The sequence below is a fragment of the Plutella xylostella genome, chromosome 28 (genome assembly GCF_932276165.1).
Source record: "Plutella xylostella chromosome 28, ilPluXylo3.1, whole genome shotgun sequence".
NCBI classification, from domain to species: Eukaryota; Metazoa; Arthropoda; class Insecta; order Lepidoptera; family Plutellidae; genus Plutella; species Plutella xylostella.
Genome location: NC_064008.1, coordinates 1,382,473 through 1,403,877, shown reverse-complemented (window position 1 = coordinate 1,403,877; position 21,405 = coordinate 1,382,473). Strand labels below are relative to the sequence as shown.

At 37.6% G+C, this 21,405-nt stretch overlaps 1 protein-coding gene across 1 annotated transcript; it reads left to right on the top strand.

Moving 5' to 3' along the window:
- Positions 1-1,512: 1,512 nt before the first annotated feature.
- LOC105384614 (axoneme-associated protein mst101(2)) lies at positions 1,513-20,969 on the top strand. Its single transcript, XM_048631229.1, has 21 exons — positions 1,513-1,705; positions 1,860-1,980; positions 2,853-3,064; positions 4,457-4,580; positions 4,995-5,123; positions 5,532-5,657; positions 10,062-10,183; positions 10,545-10,596; positions 10,768-10,819; positions 10,919-11,258; positions 11,659-11,773; positions 12,136-12,244; positions 12,669-12,753; positions 12,922-13,035; positions 13,476-13,666; positions 14,101-14,254; positions 15,261-15,400; positions 15,984-16,084; positions 16,749-16,897; positions 19,588-19,754; positions 20,673-20,969. The coding sequence occupies exons 1-20, from the start codon at positions 1,625-1,627 to the stop codon at positions 19,750-19,752; spliced, it is 2,682 nt and encodes an 893-aa protein (XP_048487186.1). The 5' UTR covers positions 1,513-1,624; the 3' UTR covers positions 19,753-19,754; positions 20,673-20,969.
- The last annotated feature ends 436 nt before the right edge of the window (positions 20,970-21,405 follow it).

The following is a 21,405-nucleotide window of genomic DNA, read 5'->3' as shown; positions in this document are numbered from 1 at the left end:
GAAATTGGTCGTGGAATCGGAAAATTCGTCGGTTGCGCTGTTGATAGTTCATTTCACTTTCCAATTTGAAATTCAGAAGATTTGGAATATTCACCGTGATTGTATAAACTTCAATGATAGATACGTACGTACAGTCAGCTGCATAAGTAGCTGTACACATTTTTAACTTGTCAAATTCACAGACTGCCTACTCAAACATTGACAATTGGTTATGTAATTATGTAGTTTGACAAGGTACAAAAGTGTAAAGCTACTTATGCAGCTGACCGTACCTACTTAGCTAGAATTTTAATACAGTCAAATATTACTAATAATAGTAACATTACATTACATAATAGTTACATTACCAACAATATACCTACCAACGTAGTATTATTTTTGTATGAAAATGCATGCTATGTAGGAGCCAGTATATGGCTGGTTGCTGCCAAGTGCCAACAAAACATGCTAACATACAATTTTAACCAAATTTGTACTAAATACGAAGTGTACGATGCATTATTTGTTTTTTTAATAACATTTTTTGTTGTTGTGGTATGATATAAAATTCTGTTGCTTTCTGGGTGACTTGAGCATTATTTAATACGGGCAAAATGAGAACTTTTCTGTGAACGCGAGAGCGAGTCGGCCGCGGCGAGTTTGACTCGCGTACGAAGGTTTCACACAGATGGCGCTATTATAGCGGTAGATGCGATTGTGATTTTTTCTATGCGTTAGTAATTTTATAAAAATAAAAACATTTAAAGTTTCACTAAACGGGGGATTCTACGGAGGTCAGGACTTTTTCCATCGTCTCTATAAGCAATAAAAAATATATGACAGGTAACCTGTCATATTGATGTGAGCACCAATCAAGGACTTTGTATAAAGTCCTTGGCACCAATAGACGTACAGTGCCACAAACTTATCTGTTCCGGTGACAGCTCACGTAAATGTGTAATATTTCTTCATTCTATAAGATTTTAAGTTTCCCAGTAGTGGTAATTCGCTCTTGTGGTTTCAATAAACCCATTTAATCTATATTAATATATATAATTTATAATAATATTATGAGATATGGATCAATTTAGTTCGCTCTCACCGGAACAGATAAGTTTGTGGCACTGTACGTCTATTGGTGCCAAGGACTTTATACAAAGTCCTTGATTGGTGCTCACATCAATATGACAGGTTACCTGTCATATATTTTTTATTGCTTATAGAGACGATGGACCTCCGTAGAATCCCCGTTTAGTGAAACTTTAAATGTTTTTATTTTTATAAAATTACTAACGCATAGAAAAAATCTGAGATTTTTTTAGGATGATACGGAGGGTTATTCCTATCATCAGAAAAATTATGAGCGTTGTCGAATTTTTTCGGACATTGCCCATTATTCTTATATTCTATTCGACTATTTTTTATTCCATGTGACATGTGCTTGCGCATATCATTATACCAAGATACGTTTGAAAAAAATAAATTGGAATGCATCCATCGGTGATGTTTTTTTCATACAACTTGTCAAGTTCTTGCTGTTGGCAGCACTGCTTTTCAATTTCAAACGGTTTTCGAATGTGTAATATTTTCAAGCGTTTGTGAATTTCCTAAAAACCATTGTAAAACTGGAGATTTCTATTTAATTATGTCAATTTTCAATGAATTGCTTCAAAAAATCAATGAAGTGCCAAACGGTTTTATCAAAAACCTCAAAGATGACCTCCAGGTAATGATTTACGCGAGTGTTAAATCCGTTTAAAGTTGTGTGGTTTGATGGCATTTGAAATTAAAATAAAAGTGAATTGTGTTGTGTTGTGCATTGCTCGTGAAGTTCTATAATCCTCGCCTTTGTTTTAAGTGTAATTTTACTGTGTTTACAGAGTGCCTTAGATTCCATTGATAAGTTTGGTGATGACTTCTTAGCCGCTAAGACAAAAACGCGGGACGCCTCCCAAAAGAACAAAAATGCTACAGCACTTCAGAGTATCCATGAAGACGAAGGTACGTATTGTTGGCATCAGTCTAGTTACTTAAAACATACCTACTTAACATATGTATTTGGGTATAGATAAACCAGAAAGCTTTGTTTGAATACCGGGCATTACTTGTTACACTTCGTAATTACTTCCGTGTTAACTTAGCATCAACTCTATAAGCGTCATAAAATATTAGGATCGGTGGTACCTAAGTAAGTAAGTATCTTAAGGTGCTGTTGGTGATAGAAGTTTTAAAATACCATTCCTTGTGATATCATTGGTTTCTTCTTGGCAAAGATTGGCATAGCAAATGCACCATTACAAAGATAGAGGAGATAAGCTTGTTGAGAGATATATTACTTAGTTTAAGTGTGGCATGATATGATTCCTTATTTGATATGAAAACTTATTTATAACCCAGGCAGTCTGCCCTGCCCATACTTTGTGTGAGGCTGTGTAAGCTGTGGTTTCAGTAGCTAAACTGCTTGTTTATCCTTGGGCTTAAAATTAAATAGAGTGAGTGTAAAACTATCAAATCATGACAACTCGGCATACTTAACTTAGTGACATTTTCAGATGAGCCTCCTTTTTTTCTGAGGGTGCATTTGTTAAATTCTTTACACCATTTTCCTTCACCCTCAGTTTGATGTTCTACATTGCATATCTAGTAAATAGCCATGGGTTACAGCTTCATTTAAACAACTTGGTCCTGAAGTTGGCAGCAAATGCAGTTCTGTACCTTTTCAAACTAACAAACAGCCTATTCATTCTTCGAAGATTGACAAAGCACAAAAGTATAATTGCAGCCAACTTCAGAACTATGAAGTTGTTTGGACCAAACTGTACCTCTACATGATGATGTCAATACAAATCTTACTAACCATACCACTGTTACAGATGAGCCAGCCAAAGGCCAACCGGAGCCAGAGAAGCGAAGACCAAGTCGAGCATCAAAGTCTTCACTTGATAATAAGAATGCAGACGATGCTCCAAAGAGGAGATCAAAGAAGCGGAGTAAGGACGAAGTGGACGAGATGTCCAGCCCCGAACAGGATAAGAGACCAAAGAGAAATGCGTCGGTCAAAGCCCAGGGTGTCATTAGTAAACAGGTAAAAAAGTAGTTTTTAATAGAAAAGTTCTGTTTTCATTTAGCATTTTTCTATGAATTTAGAAGAATTTATCTCTGGCTAACTTGACATAGGTACTATTATCACCTCAGTAACAGGCAGTTTGTTTAGTGTGACCCTACAATACAGGATGCAGGATTACCTAGTGTAGGGAACAGAGGCTAAAATGAAATAGGTACTTTGTAACCTTATTCAATTTCCTTTCTCTTTTCAAATGTATTACTCAAATCACAGCAACCCACCAATCTAACTTGCACTGCTAATGATGTCGATTCTGAAGGCAGAAATTCTAATTTTAACGCTGTCAAACTAAAAAATTTGCTAGCATAAAATTACATTTACGGAAACAATCATAGAGTCGAATTTTAAACAAAGAAATTAAGGTTTTGACATCGCTAAATTTAAAATTTCTGCCTTCAGAATCGATATCAATGTATGTATTAGGATACCAACATCAAATAGGGCATACAAAAAGAATAGAATATATATTTATTGGTCAACACGCCACAAATATTAAAACATACAAAGAATACTTATAAACTAGAAACAATGAACAATTGGCGGCCTTATCGCTATGAGCAATCTCTTACAGGCAACCTTAAACATAAAGAATTTAAAAGTACAGAAAATTTGAGGGTGGTGTACCTACTACCTTAGTACTTATAATAACTTATAAAAGTAAATGTAACTTTATATTGTAGCTGAAGAAGAAGCAGTGGTGGGAGATTCTGAATGAGAACAGTGTTGTGTTGATGAGTGCCAGTAAAATGGTAAAATATTTTAAACATTTGCATATAGCAATTTGTAGAAGATTTTCTGATTTTAAAACAATTACATTAGGTACTTTAGGTATTAGGTATATTGTAGCTTCCTTACTAGGATTTCATCATAGTTGTAGCTATTTTATTTAGTATAAATAGAAAGAGTTTTTACCTATAGAGACTTTATGTTCTTTCTAGCTATTTAGTGTAACTGCCACATTGTATTTTGATTCATCAGCATAAATTGGTCTTCTGGAAAGACCTGTAATTTCTTCTAGTATACTGATAAAGTTATTGTAAATTGTAGTCAAAATCTTTTGAAACTGATGATGATGATTGAAGACCAGAACCTTTCTTGTGACTTTCCCACAAAGTTTTTTTTAAAAGTGATAATATTCCTAAATTTCCAAATAGTCACATAAATACTTTGTATTCCTGAATACATAACTGTATCATTCATTTTCTTGAAAATATACTGTAGTGGAATAATGGTGTGATTTGTTCAGAAAAAAAATCCCGACGAATTGAGAACCTCCACCTTTTAAGTTGGTTAAAAATAGTTTTGTAACACCCCGTTGTTTAACCACATGCTAAATAACTCCCTAAACGCCAGGTAAACGTGAACCTGTCCTCCAAGCTGCGTCGCGAGGCGTCGTCCGAGGATGCGAGGGGAAGCAAGAGGCGAGGGAGGAAGGACGACGGGAGTGACAAGGAGAATAGCGAGCCGGTCGTGCAAGGTTGGTGATGATGATGATGATTTTGTATTTATCTAGTTATGACGATGATGACTTTTCTGTATGGTCCACAAATCTGATAAATATAATTAATGTTAGATCATAGATGTCAGTAACTTTTTCATGTTATATTTTACGAATTGTGTGTCTACACCATACAACATATTCATCTGTGTGTCAGTGAAAAATTTTAGAGTTAGCTAGGGTTTTTCACCATCGGTAATGGATAGCCAATCAGATAGCTATCAGTTGCTGACTGTCTAGGGTACATATATCCTTGTTAATATACCAATGCACGAAAGTTGCCAACGTTGCGTCTTACTCGTAGACTTGTCTAAGATGCAACATTCAAATTCGAGTTCAAGTTCTAAATTCACTAATAAAATATCTGTATAATTAAATCAAATGTACTTACAGTAAAACTGGAGAAGATATCCCTGCCGCCAGAGCCTATGGACACGGAATCCTTGCCACTGGATATTAACGTCAAGCTTGAACCGAATAAGGACGATATTGCCATGCCGCCGCCCGCTGCCCCTATACCTAGTAAGTTTACTTCTAAATGTCGATTTCATATTTATAGAAATAGTTACTTGTTTATGAAATCATCAAGCAATAGTAGTCCATTGATGGTCACAGGCCTCTCCCAAGGAGCGCCACTCCTTCACCCTACGAAAAAGGCCGGCTATTATATTATTGTATATGTACAGCGTATCCTGTAAATAGTGGACCAACTTTTGTACAATGACTTGAAGAAATTCGCAAAAAACGAAATTGGCTCTGAATAGCAAAATAAAAGTCACGTGGCCATCAAAATATCTATGGGGAAGCCATTTATTTCCGCGAATTTCCTAATATCATAGAACATAATAATGTATGTAGAAGAAGAAAAGTTGTTCAGATTGGGTCACCCCTTTTCCGTTGGCACATTGTATAAAATTCTTCTATTCTCAGAGCCCCGCGGCAGAGCAGCCAAGAACAAAGAGAAGGAGAGAGAAGCAGAAGACAGTGTGAGAGAGGAGGAGAGTAACAGGAGACGCAACACGCGCGGGAAGAAGACCGACACAGCCGCGCCGCCTGGTGAGTGTAGGGGGAACTAACACAATGCTTTACTTTAGTATTGATGTAGCTATACGACCGAATGGCGTAGTAGTTAGTGACCCTGACTACTGAGCCGATGGTCCCGGGTTCGATTCCCGGCTGGGGCAGATATTTGTTTAAACACAGATATTTGTTCTCGGGTCTTGGATGTGCCCGTAAAATGGCAATAGGCCCGCCCCCTATTACATTGGGACTAACATAACACTCTGGCGAAAAGTGGGTGCAGCAATGCACCCCATAGTATTGATGTAGCTATAGTATGTATGCGAGAAGGAGAGAGAAGCAGAAGACAGTGTGAGAGAGGAAGAGAGTAACAGGAGACGCAACACGCGCGGGAAGAAAACTGACATGGGGGCGCCGCCTGGTGAGTTTAGTGGGAACTAACACAATGCTTTACTTTAAATGTGCAGATAAACTTTTACTAGGTTTAAGTCACATTATTTAGTAGAACAATAATGTAAACTATTAAATGAATAAAAAAAAAATAAAAAAAATATGTGGGGACATCTCACACACGGCCATCCGACCCCAAGCTAGGCAGAACCTGTGTTATGGGTGTCGGACAGTTGATATATCTACACAAATACATAGATAGATAGATACTAAATATAAATATCAACACCAAGACCCGAGTACAAATATCTGTCTTTAAACAAATATCTGAACCGGCCGGGAATCGAACCCGGGACCTTCGGCGTAGCAGTCAGGGCCACTAACCACTACGCCATTCGGTCGTCTAGTTTAGTATTGATGTAGCTATAGAAGGGAGAAGGAGAGAGAAGCAGAGGAGAGAGTGAGAGAGGAAGAGAGTAACAGGAGACGCAACACGCGCGGGAAGAAGACCGACATGGGGCGCCGCCTGGTGAGTGGACTGGGAACTAACACAATGCTTACTAACATGATATATATTATAGTTCAAATTTAACTCGATAATTTCACAAATTCCTGTGATGAAAAGTCTCGACAGGCAGACATAATATGTACATATTATGTACGGAAAACAATTTGATCCTATAAGCGTTTGGTCTATGTTGACGTTCCGAACTGTAAAAACAGGAAAATTTATGTGGATCAGTTCAGTTCAGTTCAGTTTCTTTATTGCCATAAATTACATGTAGGTTGCTTAGATGTATGTACAAAACAGTGTAAATTAGTTTCAATGTAATTTTACCGCTTAGGGTGTAGCACAATATATTATTTACATTAGATACATATTTTGAAAAAAATAAAATAAAGTTTGTAAATAAGTACATAAATTTTTTAGCACCATAAATAAACTAATTAACTATTAATTTACAATTTACATTATGTATGTACAAAACAGTGTAAATTAGTTTCAATGTAATTTTACCGCTTAGGGTGTAGCACAATATATTATTTACATTAGATACATATTTTGAAAAAAATAAAATAAAGTTTGTAAATAAGTACATACATTTTTTAGCACCATAAATAAACTAATTAACTATTAATTTACAATTTACATTATCTAGTTGTCTGTAAAGGTCAGACAAAAGACAAACACTGAATAAATATTGAAGTTTAAAATATAGCTTACATTGCGACATAATTTCATAGATGCATTTACATTTTAATTATAATTTGATTATGTTAAATAATGATGTGTATTTTATTACAATTTACATTACATTACATTAATTTATACAATAAAATCAATAAAAAAAAATAAAATATTATATATTAATTAACTATATTATAAATCCTGATAATGTATTTTTAACATCTAAACTGTCAGATTATTTATTTAAATTACAAAATTCGTTGATGCTGTAGGGACATTTCATTAGCAAATATTCTTTTAGCCCATTGAAAAATTTAGTTCCTTGCAATGCCTTAAGTTCCTCCGGTAGGTTATTAAAAACTTTTATTGCCGCCAGCTTGACCGATCGAGAGTATGTGGCGGTTCTACTCTGTGGAACTTCTAAATCATATTTAAATTTCTCATTGAGTCGGTTGCTCGGGCCCTGCACTCTCGAAAGGAACTTCGCTGGATACCTCTTGATTAGCTCACATAGCTCAATGACATACAGTGCTGTGATTGTATGAATTTTTAATTTAATAAAGGACTCTCTACAGGACTCCCTATTCGATTTCAAACCAGCCAGAATACGTACACAGCGTTTCTGAAGGAGAAAAATGTTTTCTATGTGTATACTGCCACCCCATACTGCTAATCCATACAGGACTCTAGATTGGAAGAATGCAAAGTATGTTTGAAGGCAAGCTCTGTTTGTAGAAATGTATGATAGAGATCTAAGGGCGTAGCAAAAGCTGCTTAGACGGTTCACTAGCATCTCGATGTGCTTTTTCCAGTTTAAATGCTCATCAACAACAATTCCCAGAAACTTGGCGTATGGTACACTTTCAATAATTGAGTCCCCTGTATCAATTACTAAATCACTTTTTTGGGCGTTATAGTTCCTGAAGTGAAGCATTTTTGTTTTGCTTACATTTGTTTTGAGATTTAAATTTTTAAACCATGACATTACATTTTTGATTGTCGTCGCAATAACATTCCCCATATCAATTTGTGCGTTTTTGTTGAATTTAAAAAAAACAGAAACATCATCCGCAAACATTATTACCTTATCATTGACAATATGAGGAAGATGATTCACATAGAGAAGGAACAAAATAGGACCCAATATGCTTCCTTGTGGTACACCCATTTGTATATTTGAAGACTTTGATTCTATCTTTTTTTAGGTTTTTTTTTTGTCATCAAGGATATTTAGAATGACACTTTGTTCTCTATTTTCCAAGTATGACCTGAACCAGTCGTTTACGATACCTCGTACTCCATATCTATCCAAGATTGTGAGCATGGTATTATGTTCAACATGGTCAAAAGCCTTTGACAAGTCAAGCAGAACTGCAGACACATTTTTCCTGGTGTCTAATGCTTCGGATACAAAGTCTGTTAAGTCAAATAGAGCATCGGTCGTGGAACATCCTTTCTGAAACCAAACTGCTCTTTTGCCAGTATTTTATTTTCTATAAGGAACAATCTAAGTTTACTAGCCATAATCCCTTCATAATTTTTTGATAGAGTGAGTAATAAAGAAACAGGTCGATAGTGGTTGACATTTAGTTTATCATCTTTCTTATGTATCGGTATTACGTTAGCTTTCTTTAATTTATTCGGAAATATCCCTGTAGACAGAGACATATTTACAAGAAAGAGCAATGGACCAGCGATAGCCTCAATTATATATTTAATGACTATTGCAGGTAAATTGTCGTAGCCGCTAGACTTCTTGTTTTTCAAGTTCTTAACTGTCGCAAGAATATCTTCCATTTCCATCGGTCGTATAAACATCGAGGCAGTAACAAAAGGAGGTAGTTCCGGTAGAGCCTGAGAACTATCGATTTGCTTTTCGCTTTCACATGATGTACATGCAAAAAAATCACTAAAGAAATTTGGAGCCTCACTGATACATGCGATTTTTTTAGTACCATCATTTAGTCCCACAAAATTATTGACTTCGAATGAGGAACTGCCCTTAATATTTTTGTTGATCAAATTCCAAGTGGTCTTTACCTTGTCCTCGGAATTTAAAATTTTCGTTTCGTTGTAAGACCGTTTAGCAAAATCAACAGCCCTCTTCAGTATTGCGCAATATCTTTTATAATGAACATGCTGTTCTTTATTTGTGTTAAGCTTTGCCTTTATAAACAAATCCCGTTTAGTTTCGCAGGACTTTCTTATTCCAGGCGTTATCCATCCAATATCTCTACTTGTATATTAATTTTTCACCCTAATTTCAGGACAGTACTTCTCAAAAGCATTAGTTAATATATTATGAAATATGTCAAATCCTATATTACAATCAGTTGCATTGTAAACCTTATCCCACGAAACAGAGAGTAGAAACTGTTTAAGTCTTTCTAAGTTATCGGGTTTCAAATTTCTCGTTAGAATATAATAATTTAATTTCTGTTTAAACGGAATATCTAGATTTACATATTGCAAACTATGATCAGAGAGAGCGATTTCTATAACTTTTGCCCCGGTTAGCTCCACATTTGATATTATATTATCTATGTCACTATTATATCACACTATACAAATTCATATCTATAGGTAATTGATTGTGAGAAACCCTTCCAAGCTAACGCTTCATTAACCCTACATCCTACGGCAGATATTTTTGTACTTTATGCATTTTTAAATACTGTGGCAACTTCCTTTAACCATCATAATCATCATCAGCCAATAATCATCCACTGCTGGAAATAAACCTATTCCAAGGAGCGCCACAAAACTCTGACCTCAGCCTTCCTTTTAACTAATTGGAAATCTATAGTGGTCATGGTCATACAATAAATTACATCATTAAACCAACCCGCCATTGTCCCCAGTGCCGGCCCCGCGCCCCACTCGAGCGAGCTCTCGAGCGAGTTCCCGCGCGAACTCGACTGTGAGCGAACCAGTGGAGGTAGCTACTCAAGAGAGCAGGCCTAAACGGACTAGGGCTAAGAAGGTATGTAGTGATTGTTGTCTAGTAGTCCACCAACCCGTAATGGGCCAGCGTGGTGGACTAGGCCTAAAACCCTTCCTTCATTGGAAGGAGACCCGTGCCCCAGCAGTGGGGACGTGATGGTGAACACTAAACTGTATTCATATTTTATGGGTTGTTTTTGGATAGCATTTCCTCTTCCGTTTATGCATTGCCTATGAAAACACACGATTCAAGTTAATTATGACGTTTTTATTTAGGTACTTCAGCAAGATTCAAACATACCCCAATAGTTGCTGTGTCGTTTACTTTGTACACCGTGGGCTGTTTAAACCCGACCAAATTAGATGTTTGTTACTCATATCATTTTTTTCTATTATTACAGAAAGTATCTGAAACCACAGATTCGGAGAAAGAAACGACAACTCAGGACAATGGTAAGTCTCTTTTTTATTTATTCAAAGTTAAACAAAGGGTATCATTCTTTTAACATCATTCTAAATAAATACTTTTTTAGATAAAACCATGCAACTCAGCACTAAGTAACTTTGTAAATCTAAGCTATTGTGAGCTTTGAAACCTTTATAATAAATTGATTTTTTCGACAGCTACACCAGAGAAGCCGAGACCTAAACGCACTAGAAGAGGACAGAAAGCTGCGTAAGTTGTCTCTTTCTATTTCATATAAGTAATATAATTTAGACTCATAAAGATAAAGATAAATCCGTAATATTTTAATCAAAATATGATTATTCTCAGTGAAAAAGAACCAAAAGAGAAGGAGACCGAAAATCTACCCCAAGAAGAAGCGAAACCAGTCGAAATTATATCACCAAAGGAAGAGAGAATATCTGAACCACCCACAAACATTTCCTCTCCAATATTGACTAAGAAAAACAACCCCAAATCCAAAGACGCAAAGTCTAAACTCCAAAGGGATTCCACAGACGGTGCTATACAAGTAAATGGTGTTGGAAACAGTAATTTGGATCAAACGCACACAATATCTACAGATATGAATGTGACGGTTAACATTTGCAATGGAGAGATGGACAAGACTGTTATATTGCCTAATGGGAAATATGATCATGGGAAAACGGTAAGTTTCCATATATTTTTCTTTTATACAAAGTGCCACAGTGGCTCAATCAATACTCTCTTCCATTACTATAAAAAAATAAATAAATTTAATATACTTACCTAGCTTGGAATTTGAATGGCAAAAGACTGGAGAACGCATTATTTTAACTATATTTTAAGCAATACAATCTTCGTTATTTACATCACATTAAGCAAGTATTATGTTTAGTTTAGTCCCTATGTGATAGTGTCAAGTATTGAATGTCGGAAGCTCTGCAGTAGAAATTATGTGACTTGATCATTTGACTAAAACGGCGGGCGGCAAATGAAGTCGTAGAATGAAAGTTTTTTCCTAAACCTTCTATACTAATACACCACTGTAACTAGCTTTATTATTAATAAGACACTTTCCATACCAGGGCAACATGAATGAGACGGTGGTAATAGACTCGTCCACGGCGAGCCGCGAGACCATGGTCATTGAGAAACATCCGGAGATCATGAACGCGACTGTCGTCATCGAGAAGATACAAGGTAAGAAAAGGAAGGGTTTTGGGAAAAATAAATAATATGATGAGCTTCCAAATAAAAACCAAATTATTTTGTAAATAAGCTATCGATAAAATCCGAAAAGTCTAAAATATTGATTTGTGTTTACAGCCGAACTTTACGTAATCGGAAAAAGTATATGTTTTTTCTCCAGAAGTAATCATACTATTATATTATCCGTAATAAGTTTCATGATAGTTTCCGCTAGAGGCGCCACTTGAAAACTTTCATAGTTTTCTGCAAACTATCAAAGCCGTACTAGGCCGCTATAGGCCTATAGTGGCAACCAACATAAATTAAAAATATTATCATTAATTTCTCACTACAACATGTTTGTTCCTCAACAGAACCGCAAGCGCCCAACGTCACAGACGACAACTCTCTACTGACTGACGACAACAGCGACCACGAGCCGACCACCCCGCCGAGACAGGACGTGCCGAGCGCGCAACCCAAGTATGTACATAGATGATTATTGATTATGTGTTTTACAGTCGTGATCATAATTATATTTAAATTAGTCATTAGATATACCGTGACTTTCAAATTATTTCACCACGGCGACAAACCCCATTCCAGTATTGAAAAAGAATAAGCCTAAGCCGAAAGTACTAAGCATAAACTGGAGGAAGTTAGCTTAGTGCATTTACACGATAGAAGAAGAAGCCTAATTTATAAAAATATGAATGATATTTTATGTAGCCTCTTTCGTCATATGCCAATATTCCCTATGCTGACCAAAGGCTAATGTCTCTTCCAACCAATTAGATAAAATAATTCAAATTATTAATTAAACGTTATTAAAGTATTTTCAAACTTATTATACACTCACGCATTGTGCTAAAGTAACCTTTAAAACTTAACTTTCTTTTTATTCTAGATCGGCAGTAAAAGAGAAGGTGCAACAATTTGAAGAGTTGGCCACACGAGTGACCCGGACCAAAACTAGAGCTATGGCTAAAAAGGTAACACCACATAATCTAATATACTTTATTTCCCCAAAGACTTGTACCTATGTATGAAATTCCGTCCAATATAGGGTGTTCAAAAACATGATTTGTTAAAAACGATTCTAAAAAGTTATAGGTACTTACACATGTTTGCATATCTAATTTTGACTCCCATGTTTTCAGGATGAGCCTGCAGAGAACCAGACTCCTCCAGACAAGATCAGCAAGGCGGTGTTGTCGGCCGAGACCCTGACCAAAATGAACAGCCTCATATTTAACGGAAAAACACAACCACAGGTGAATAACATAAATTTTGTAATGATCTACTTCCTTGTGAAGTAAGAAAGAGGTGCATTGCTGTATTACATTCACTTTTCACCAGAACTTCACTAACGAACTTATGGCGGGCATTTTGCCCTTTTTCGGGATCATTCAAGACAATAACAGATAGTATACAAATAACTGCCTGTAAAAATCAAACATCTCATCAGTCTTCACTCTAGCCAAATGTTGTTGCAAAAGTATCCCATAAATTAAATTGGTCCCATACATCCAGAAAATAAATGTTTCATAACATTTCGTTAATACCAATGACTTCTAGATCTAGATCTAGCACACGCTAGCGATTCTTAGCATCTAAGACCTAAGTAGGCCGCCCGATTCCTCGATAGCAAAACAACCTTACTTTTTACTAAAAATATCATTTTTCTAACACCCTGTATGTGTATACCCTTCAGATATCAAGCAGCGCGTCAAAACCCCGAGCTAACATAGTGACCTCAGTGAAATCTTTGATACCGTCGTCCACTTCCAAACTAAGCAGTCTGTCCAAGCACATGGAAGAACACGACAACATGAAGAAGGAGCGAGAAGATGCTAGAAAGAAGAAGGAAGCTATGCTGCTGGCGAAGAAGGAGCAGCAGAAACGGTACCCGTTTATTTATGATATTTTTTATAATATCTTTCCTCCGAGGTAATCTGTAAGGAATTACTCTTAAGGTCGCCAACTGTACTGTGTATGTTGTGTTTCTTATTGTAATTTCTGTGTGTCTGTGCAATAAATAATGGTATATCTTTGTGTGTAGCGTGTCGATGACAAACACGAGACACTAGATCGCTTCTAGGTTTGTAATCGTTGTGAAAGGATGACTAACAATCATTTGGGAGCCAATTCATTTAAAGTAGCCTGTCTTTTGCGCTTCATAATAATGCAGTAATTATATCTATTGAAAAAGCTATTCTGGCGATCTCGCGTTTGATTCGCTTCATATAAAAGTAGTTCAACATGTCTGGTGCATTGGTAATGTCACTGATATCCTATCCGGCGTAACACGTAACTCAAACCAACCATCCCCCCAACAGCAAACGCGAAGAGAAAATGGCGGCCGCGGCGGCGGCTCGCGAGCAAGCCGAGAGAGAGAGGCAGCTAGCCATCGAGGCGGCCGCCAGAGAGAGACAGGAGAAGCAGGCGCAGGCCGACCACGGCAAGATGGAGCGGATGAAGGAGGCTGAAAGAGTGAGTAGTAGAGAGTTTCTACATCGCGGTATTAAGATTTTTTCTGCAACATAGGGGTTAGACGTATGGGTATTTGAAGGTTGTGGCTATTTGGTGACATCTTGGCTACAATAACGCTTGTCACCATGATGAAGAGATTGTCGCTGCTGTAAATGGCTTATTTAGGTGGGTGACAGTGGAAATGTAACCAGGATTTGTCACCAATCGTCAGAATAGTGACACAGGCGTTGATTGTCAAGGGTGCGTCGGATACTTGGTAAGACGCCATAGCTATATGGAAGAGAGTAAGTTACGAGAGGGAGAGGCAGCTAGCCATCGAGGCGGCCGCCAGAGAGAGACAGGAGAAGCAGGCGCAAGCGGACCACGGCAAGATGGAACGGATGAAGGAGACAGAAAGAGTAAGTTTTCTACATCGCGGTATTAAGATTTTTTCTGTAGCATAGGGGTTCGCTGTGTCTGATTTTAGTGACATTTGGGTTTGAGGGTTTGTCACCATGGTGAATAGACTATATTACTGTTGCCCGAGCACAGGATTCGAAACCTCCGTTTACGTTGCGTATTGGTTGCGTATCGTCAAATGTCACTGTCAAAATGTAAGGCAAATTTGTTAGTTCCAAAAGTGGCATTTGTTTTTTCCATGTTAGGTGGAATTTCACCAAACGCTAAACGTATTTAGTAGCCTGTCATACGTCTGTCAGTTAGTACAAAATGTATTTAAAATTTGATTTAAATACGTTTAGCGTTTGGTAAAAGCGACCCTTCGTGTAGATTCGAAAATAGTATCGAATCCTATGCTCGCGCCTCTGCTCTGTTGTAAGTGGTTTTTGAAAGTGGTGATAACTAGAGCGGGACTAGAGTTAGTCGCTCTTATAAACCCCTGAAGAAGTACATAATTATTGAATCTCGCTCGCCCCTGTATTTTATTTTTACATTAGAACAAAAACCAATCTCGTTTTATAAACTTCTATACGCTAACTAACCAACATTTCTCCTTACAATTTCCCAGAAAAAACTCGAGCTAGCGCGCAAGGTAGCCGAGATGGAAGAGCGGAGGAAAGCCGAGGAGCGAGCGAGACAGCGGCGACTCGAGGACGAACAGAGAAGGGCTGAGGACGCCAAGAAGAGGCAGATGGAGGAACAAGAGGCGTAAGTATACAGGGTGCCCCTTTAGTCACCGTCATGATAATAATATGACGACCGAATGGCGTAGTGGTTAGTGACCCTGACTACTGAGCCGATGGTCCCGGGTTCAATTCCCGGCTGGGGCAGATATTTGTTCTCGGGTCTTGGATGTGCCCGTAAAATGGCAATAGGCCCGCCCCCTATTACATTGGGACTAACATAACACTGGCGAAAAGTGGGTGCAGCAATGCACCTCGCCTCGCCATGCCTACCCCGCAAGGCAGTACATTAGTAGAAGGCGTGAGTGCGTGTGTGTGTGATAATAATATGTGGGAAATTTCACATACGGCCGACCCCAAGCTGCTATAGCTATATCTACACAGATGCATAGGTAGATACGTATATTAACACCCAAGACCCGGGTACAAATATCTGCCCCGGCCGGGGATTGAACCCGGTACCTTTGGCATAGCAGTCAGGGTCACTATTAGTGACCGGACTGTGCAGTGTTTACTCACTAACCACTACACAAATGGGTCGACAAATTACTTTCATGGCCCAAAATAAAGAGTATTCTATTCTATTAATGACATTGCCATTGTTACAGAGTGAAGAAAGAAGCTGCACAAATGGCCAAAGAGATCGAGAAGAGACATAAGGAATACCTCGAGAAACAGAAGATGAAGCAACGAATGGAGGCCAATAAGAGTAAGTAAATTACCGTCATTCAATAGAATTTTGATTTAATTGGTTTATTATCTAATTATACATATAAATACCAGTCTAACGTACTTACTTAGCCACATAAATTATGCTACTACAATAAAGTACAATAAACTTGTTTCTGATGTCATAAGTCTATCACCCACTGAAAGGATACTTGAAAGAGATAGCTTTTAGGGATAATGAATGACGACTATAAAAATGATCCCAACTTTAAAATAGCAATTCATGAGTGTGTTATGTTTCCAAAAGTACCAATATATTAGCATTTAGTTTACATTAGCGTTGCTACATTTGATAATTGCAAATGTGCATATGTTGATTGTGTCACTTCTATAAAATTACGTTGTACACACACACACACACACTCACGCCTTGTACTAATGTACTCCCTTGCGGGGTAGGCAGAGGTGCATTGCTGCACCCACTTTTCGCCAGAGTGTTATGTTAGTCCCAATGTAATAGGGGGCGGGCCTATTGCCATTTTACGGGCACATCCAAGACCTGGGAACAAATATCTGTGTTTAAACAAATATCTGCCCCAGCCGGGAATCGAACCCGGGACCTTCGGCTCAGGGTCACTAACCACTACGCCATTCGGTCGTAGTTACATTGCATTGTAAATTTAACCTCTATCTTTCTCCCCCAGTGCACACACCACTCAAACACACGAGTTTCTCCTCCCAATCCACGCTAGAACCAGTCTACATGGCGGACGGGTTCGAGCAGCTCAACTCCGACGAGGAACAAGACGAGCCGTCCGTCCGGCGGCCCGTGCCCGCTTGGAGCTCCTCTAAGGTATGTGTTCTAGCTAGATTTATGTATACAGTCCATCTATAAAGTCATGGAAACGGAAATGGATCATAACAAATTGTTTAAGCTGGTAATTCATAGATATATTACCTTTATTTTATGACAGTCTGTAAAAAAATACCTATAATATATAAATACTAGCTGTTCCCGCGAGCTTCGCTTCGCCTTAAAAAGGTTTTCCCGTGGGAATTCCGGGATAAAAAGTAGACTATGTTCTTTCTCAGGGTATAGAGCGTATGTATACCATATTTCATTCAAATCCGTTCAGTAGTTTTGGCATGAAAGAGTAACAGACAGACAGACACAGTTACTTGTTACGTGACAGGCGAACCGTCCCCGCTTGGAGCTCCTCTAAGGTATTTATGGCATCATTGTGGTAAATTTTAATGTAAATACAAATATCTATTAATTAATTTAGGTAGTACAATGATGTCGATTCTGAAGGCTGAAATTCTAATTTCGGAGCTGTCAAAACGTTATTTATTTGATTAAAATTCGATCCTATGAGTGTTAGCGTAAATGTATTTTTTTCTGCAGAATAGCTACCAATGTCTCCCTCTCTCGTGATCTCTATTGTAACTAACATTGTTCTACCTACATTCAAGCAAATCAATATATTTTGCCGGATTGCAGAAAGGAACATTAAGCTAATGTCGACAGTAAATATATGTCTGTTTCTTTCTGTCCGTATACCGTCAAAGCAAGGCAGCAATGTAGTAGCAGGTTGACACAACCTTATAGTTCCTTTCTGCAACTCGGCAAAATATATTTATAAAGGGTACAATTTAAATCATCACCAAAAAAAATAATTGTACGCTAATACATTGCACCAAAAAAATTAATTAAAACCAAATTAATTAAATCAACTCCAAAATCGAAACCCCAAAAAAAAACGTTTACGTTCCAAAATAAATAAACACGCCTCCAAATAATTGCAAGTTTACAATAGAAAATCTTTTTCGTCGCCAAAACGGATAAATCATCACCAAATTATGCTATACTAAAATATAAACATTGACACCAAAACTAAGTGTTCAATTTTTTTTTATATCACCAAATCGTCCTACCCAAAAACAATATAAAATCCTAACTAATATTATAAATGCGAAAGTAACTGTGTCTGTCTGTCTGTCTGTTACTCTTTCACGCCAAAACTACTGAACGGATTTGAATGAAATTTGGTTTACATACGGTCTAGACCCTGGGAAAGAACATAGGCTACTTTTCATCCCGAAATTCCCACGGGAAAACTTTTTAAGGCGAAGCGAAGCGCGCGGGAACAGCTAGTATAGTAAAAAGGTAATCGATTTACCTGTTAATTTTAATATGTAGGCATTTACGGCTTTAAGAGTGGTGCGGCATGAATTTTGAATTTGCGCGATGCTTGTGGACGCAATGTATTGATGTCCAGTACATCGACCTCAATACATCGCGGCAAATTCACCCCTTCTGGACAAGGTCAAATTTAAGCGGCGCCATCCCCCCGCGCCCGCATACTCATATACATACATTTACCTATCATCATCATGATCATCAGCCAATAATCATCCACTGCTGGACATAGGCCTCTCCCAAGGAGCGCCACAACACTCGGTCCTCGGCCTTCCTCATCCAACCACAACCCGCCTAAGGTCGTCAGTCCAGCGGGCAGGAGGGCGTCCCACGCTGCGTTTGCCTGTTCGAGGTCTCTACTCGAGAACTCGTCTACCCCAACAGTTATCGGTTCTTCGGCAGATATGACCAGCCCACTGCCATTTCAGCTTGCATATTTTGACAGCTATGTCAATAACCTTAGTCCTCTGACAGGTAACCTCATTTCTGATACGATCCATCAGAGAAACCCCAAGCACCAAGCACTTAACTATAATAAATTGTATTTCAATTCCTTATTTCTATAGAATTTATTGGTACATGGCAAAATTCAAACCCTCGGCCACACGAATGGGAGTCGAGATGGCGTAACGGATAGATTTTACTAGGCACATACTAATGATTTAATTAATTCATAAAGCAATTTAAAAAGTGACTTTGTTTTGGGATAAGCTATTTATTATTTGGTAGGTATAAACTTAATTTTTAATATTTACTTTTACTTTTTTTGGTTAGAAAGGATTATTAAAATGATACTGATAAAAGAATATATTGGTTACATCTATATAGCGATGATATACTTTATTTGGTTTGAAATAAATTTTAATGGTGTCAATATAGTTTTACAGTATGCAGTAAAAAATAATTTGGTTCATTTCAAAAATATTTTGGGAAGCATGATTTGGTGATGATTTATCCGTTTTGGCGGAGATTTCGAATTTATTGGCGGCAGTATCATATAATTTCTGGTGGAGGTTTAAATACAAGCCATTTATAAATACAAGGCTACTATCAAACACAAGTTGTTAAGCCTAGTCAGAGATCTTCGGGCAGCTTGCAAACATCTAACATGCGGATTGCCCACTTACCCGACAACTCTCTCAGCACAAGCTTGCTTGTGTTGGGGTCCTTCATTGGAAGGAGACCCGTACCCCAGCAGTGGGGACGTGATAGGTCGCGATGATGATGTGATTTATTTATTTATTTATTATAATAACAATAACGCTTAACAGCTACTGCCAACACGCGATTATTGCTAGGTAGTACAAAAAGTGATGATTCAAACATAAACCTTCTCCCCACAGGGCCGCTACCAGCAGCTCACCATCCAGTCTCAACTCCGCCAAGCCCACGTCGCCCGCTGGTTCTGTGTCCGCGCACAGACCCCCGACCTGAGGACCATGTTCCCCGACATAGACCGGAGGGCGCTCAAGCGGACTTCGAGCGCTGTTTGGCGGACGCCTCGTTGATGGTAAGCTGCTGACAGAGGAATATGTATGCTGACAGTGTCATTGTGTGTTATCGACGTAGATAAAGTCGTTTAATGCGCATTACGCCTATCAGAGCGCCAATTCGACATAAATACGGCGCTGTTTATCTTCGTAGATAACGAATCGCGATTCGCCATAAATACGGCGCTCTTTATCTACGTAGATAAAGAATCACGATTTGCCATAAATACGGCGTTTTTTATCTTCGTAGATAACGAATCGCGATTCGCCATAAATACGGCGCTCTTTATCTACGTAGATAAAGAATCACGATTTGCCATAAATACGGCGTTTTTTATCTACGTAGATAACGAAACGCGATTCACCATAAATACGACGCTGTTTATCTACGTAGATAACGAATCGCGACTCGCTATAAATACGGCGCTGTTTATCTACGTAGTTAACGAATCGCGATTCGCCATATACAGCGCTATTTATCTACGTAGATAAACAGCGCCGTATTTATGGCGAATCGCGATATAGTGACGTTTATCTGCGTCGATAATGAACCCCATGTGCACAGTACCCGTATTACGAAAAACCGCAGCATATTCTATTCGATAGTCTATTCGAAAGTGCTGTCAACCTGTCAACAACAAAATGGCGGTGTATAGATTTGCGAAAGTTTGACAGCTATCATTCCATAGGTCATTGTCAGAATAATATTATGTACTCTGTGGTCATTCTTTTCGAAACTCATTCGAAAGGTAAAAAGTGTTCGAAAGTGCTGTCAAGTTGACAGTAGTCGCACTCGCATTCGATTCTATTCGTTAGCTCGAATTTTCATGATACGGGTACTGGTTTGTTATCGACGTCGACGTTTCTTTATCCCCATTGTGATTTAGTATTTGTAGTTTATCAAATTTAGTACTTAATTGATGATGTTTAATTTTCAGGTAGTTTCCGAGATCTGCGACGGTCGCTGGCGCCTTATTGTAAATATATTTGATAACTATTATTATATTAATAATATAATTGATAATCATGAGTATTAGTTTATGAAGTGGCGTTAGATTTCACGTTGGTTAGTTTGTTTACTCCGGAGTTTGTTTATTATAAAACACTGTGGGTGTTTTTTTATTCACAATAAATGTGTTTGGAAAGGTTTTGGCTGAGAAAATTATGTTTTTGTTTGTTAGCAATTTAGTTTGGCCATCACACAGTTTGTTTAAACGTTGACTTAGAATTAATATATAAATTAAGTATGTATTTTTTTCGTATAAAATGTCACAGTTGAAAATATTGGGCATTTTATACACAATTTACTGAATAACGTCGAATTTCAACCACTGCTTTTAACCGCATTGAGATAATTTAATTCATGTTTCAGTATGATCTAGAACATACTGTTTTTCTCAATAGCAACAGCAATCGCAAGTGTATATTTTCTCAATAGCTATCTGATTACTTCAATTTCAAAACTATATGCAAGAGCTCTGGTATTTGAAAATTTATGAAATGCTAAAGTAAATAATAAAAAATGTAATATGCTATTTAAAGTACTGAATAAATTGCGCTTTGCGTGATATAGAACTGAAGTAATTTACAAATTCAGCGATAATATTAAGTTTTAGATAACTTTTGTATAAATAGTTATAATATAGTTTTGCATTTAAAGACTTGTAATCC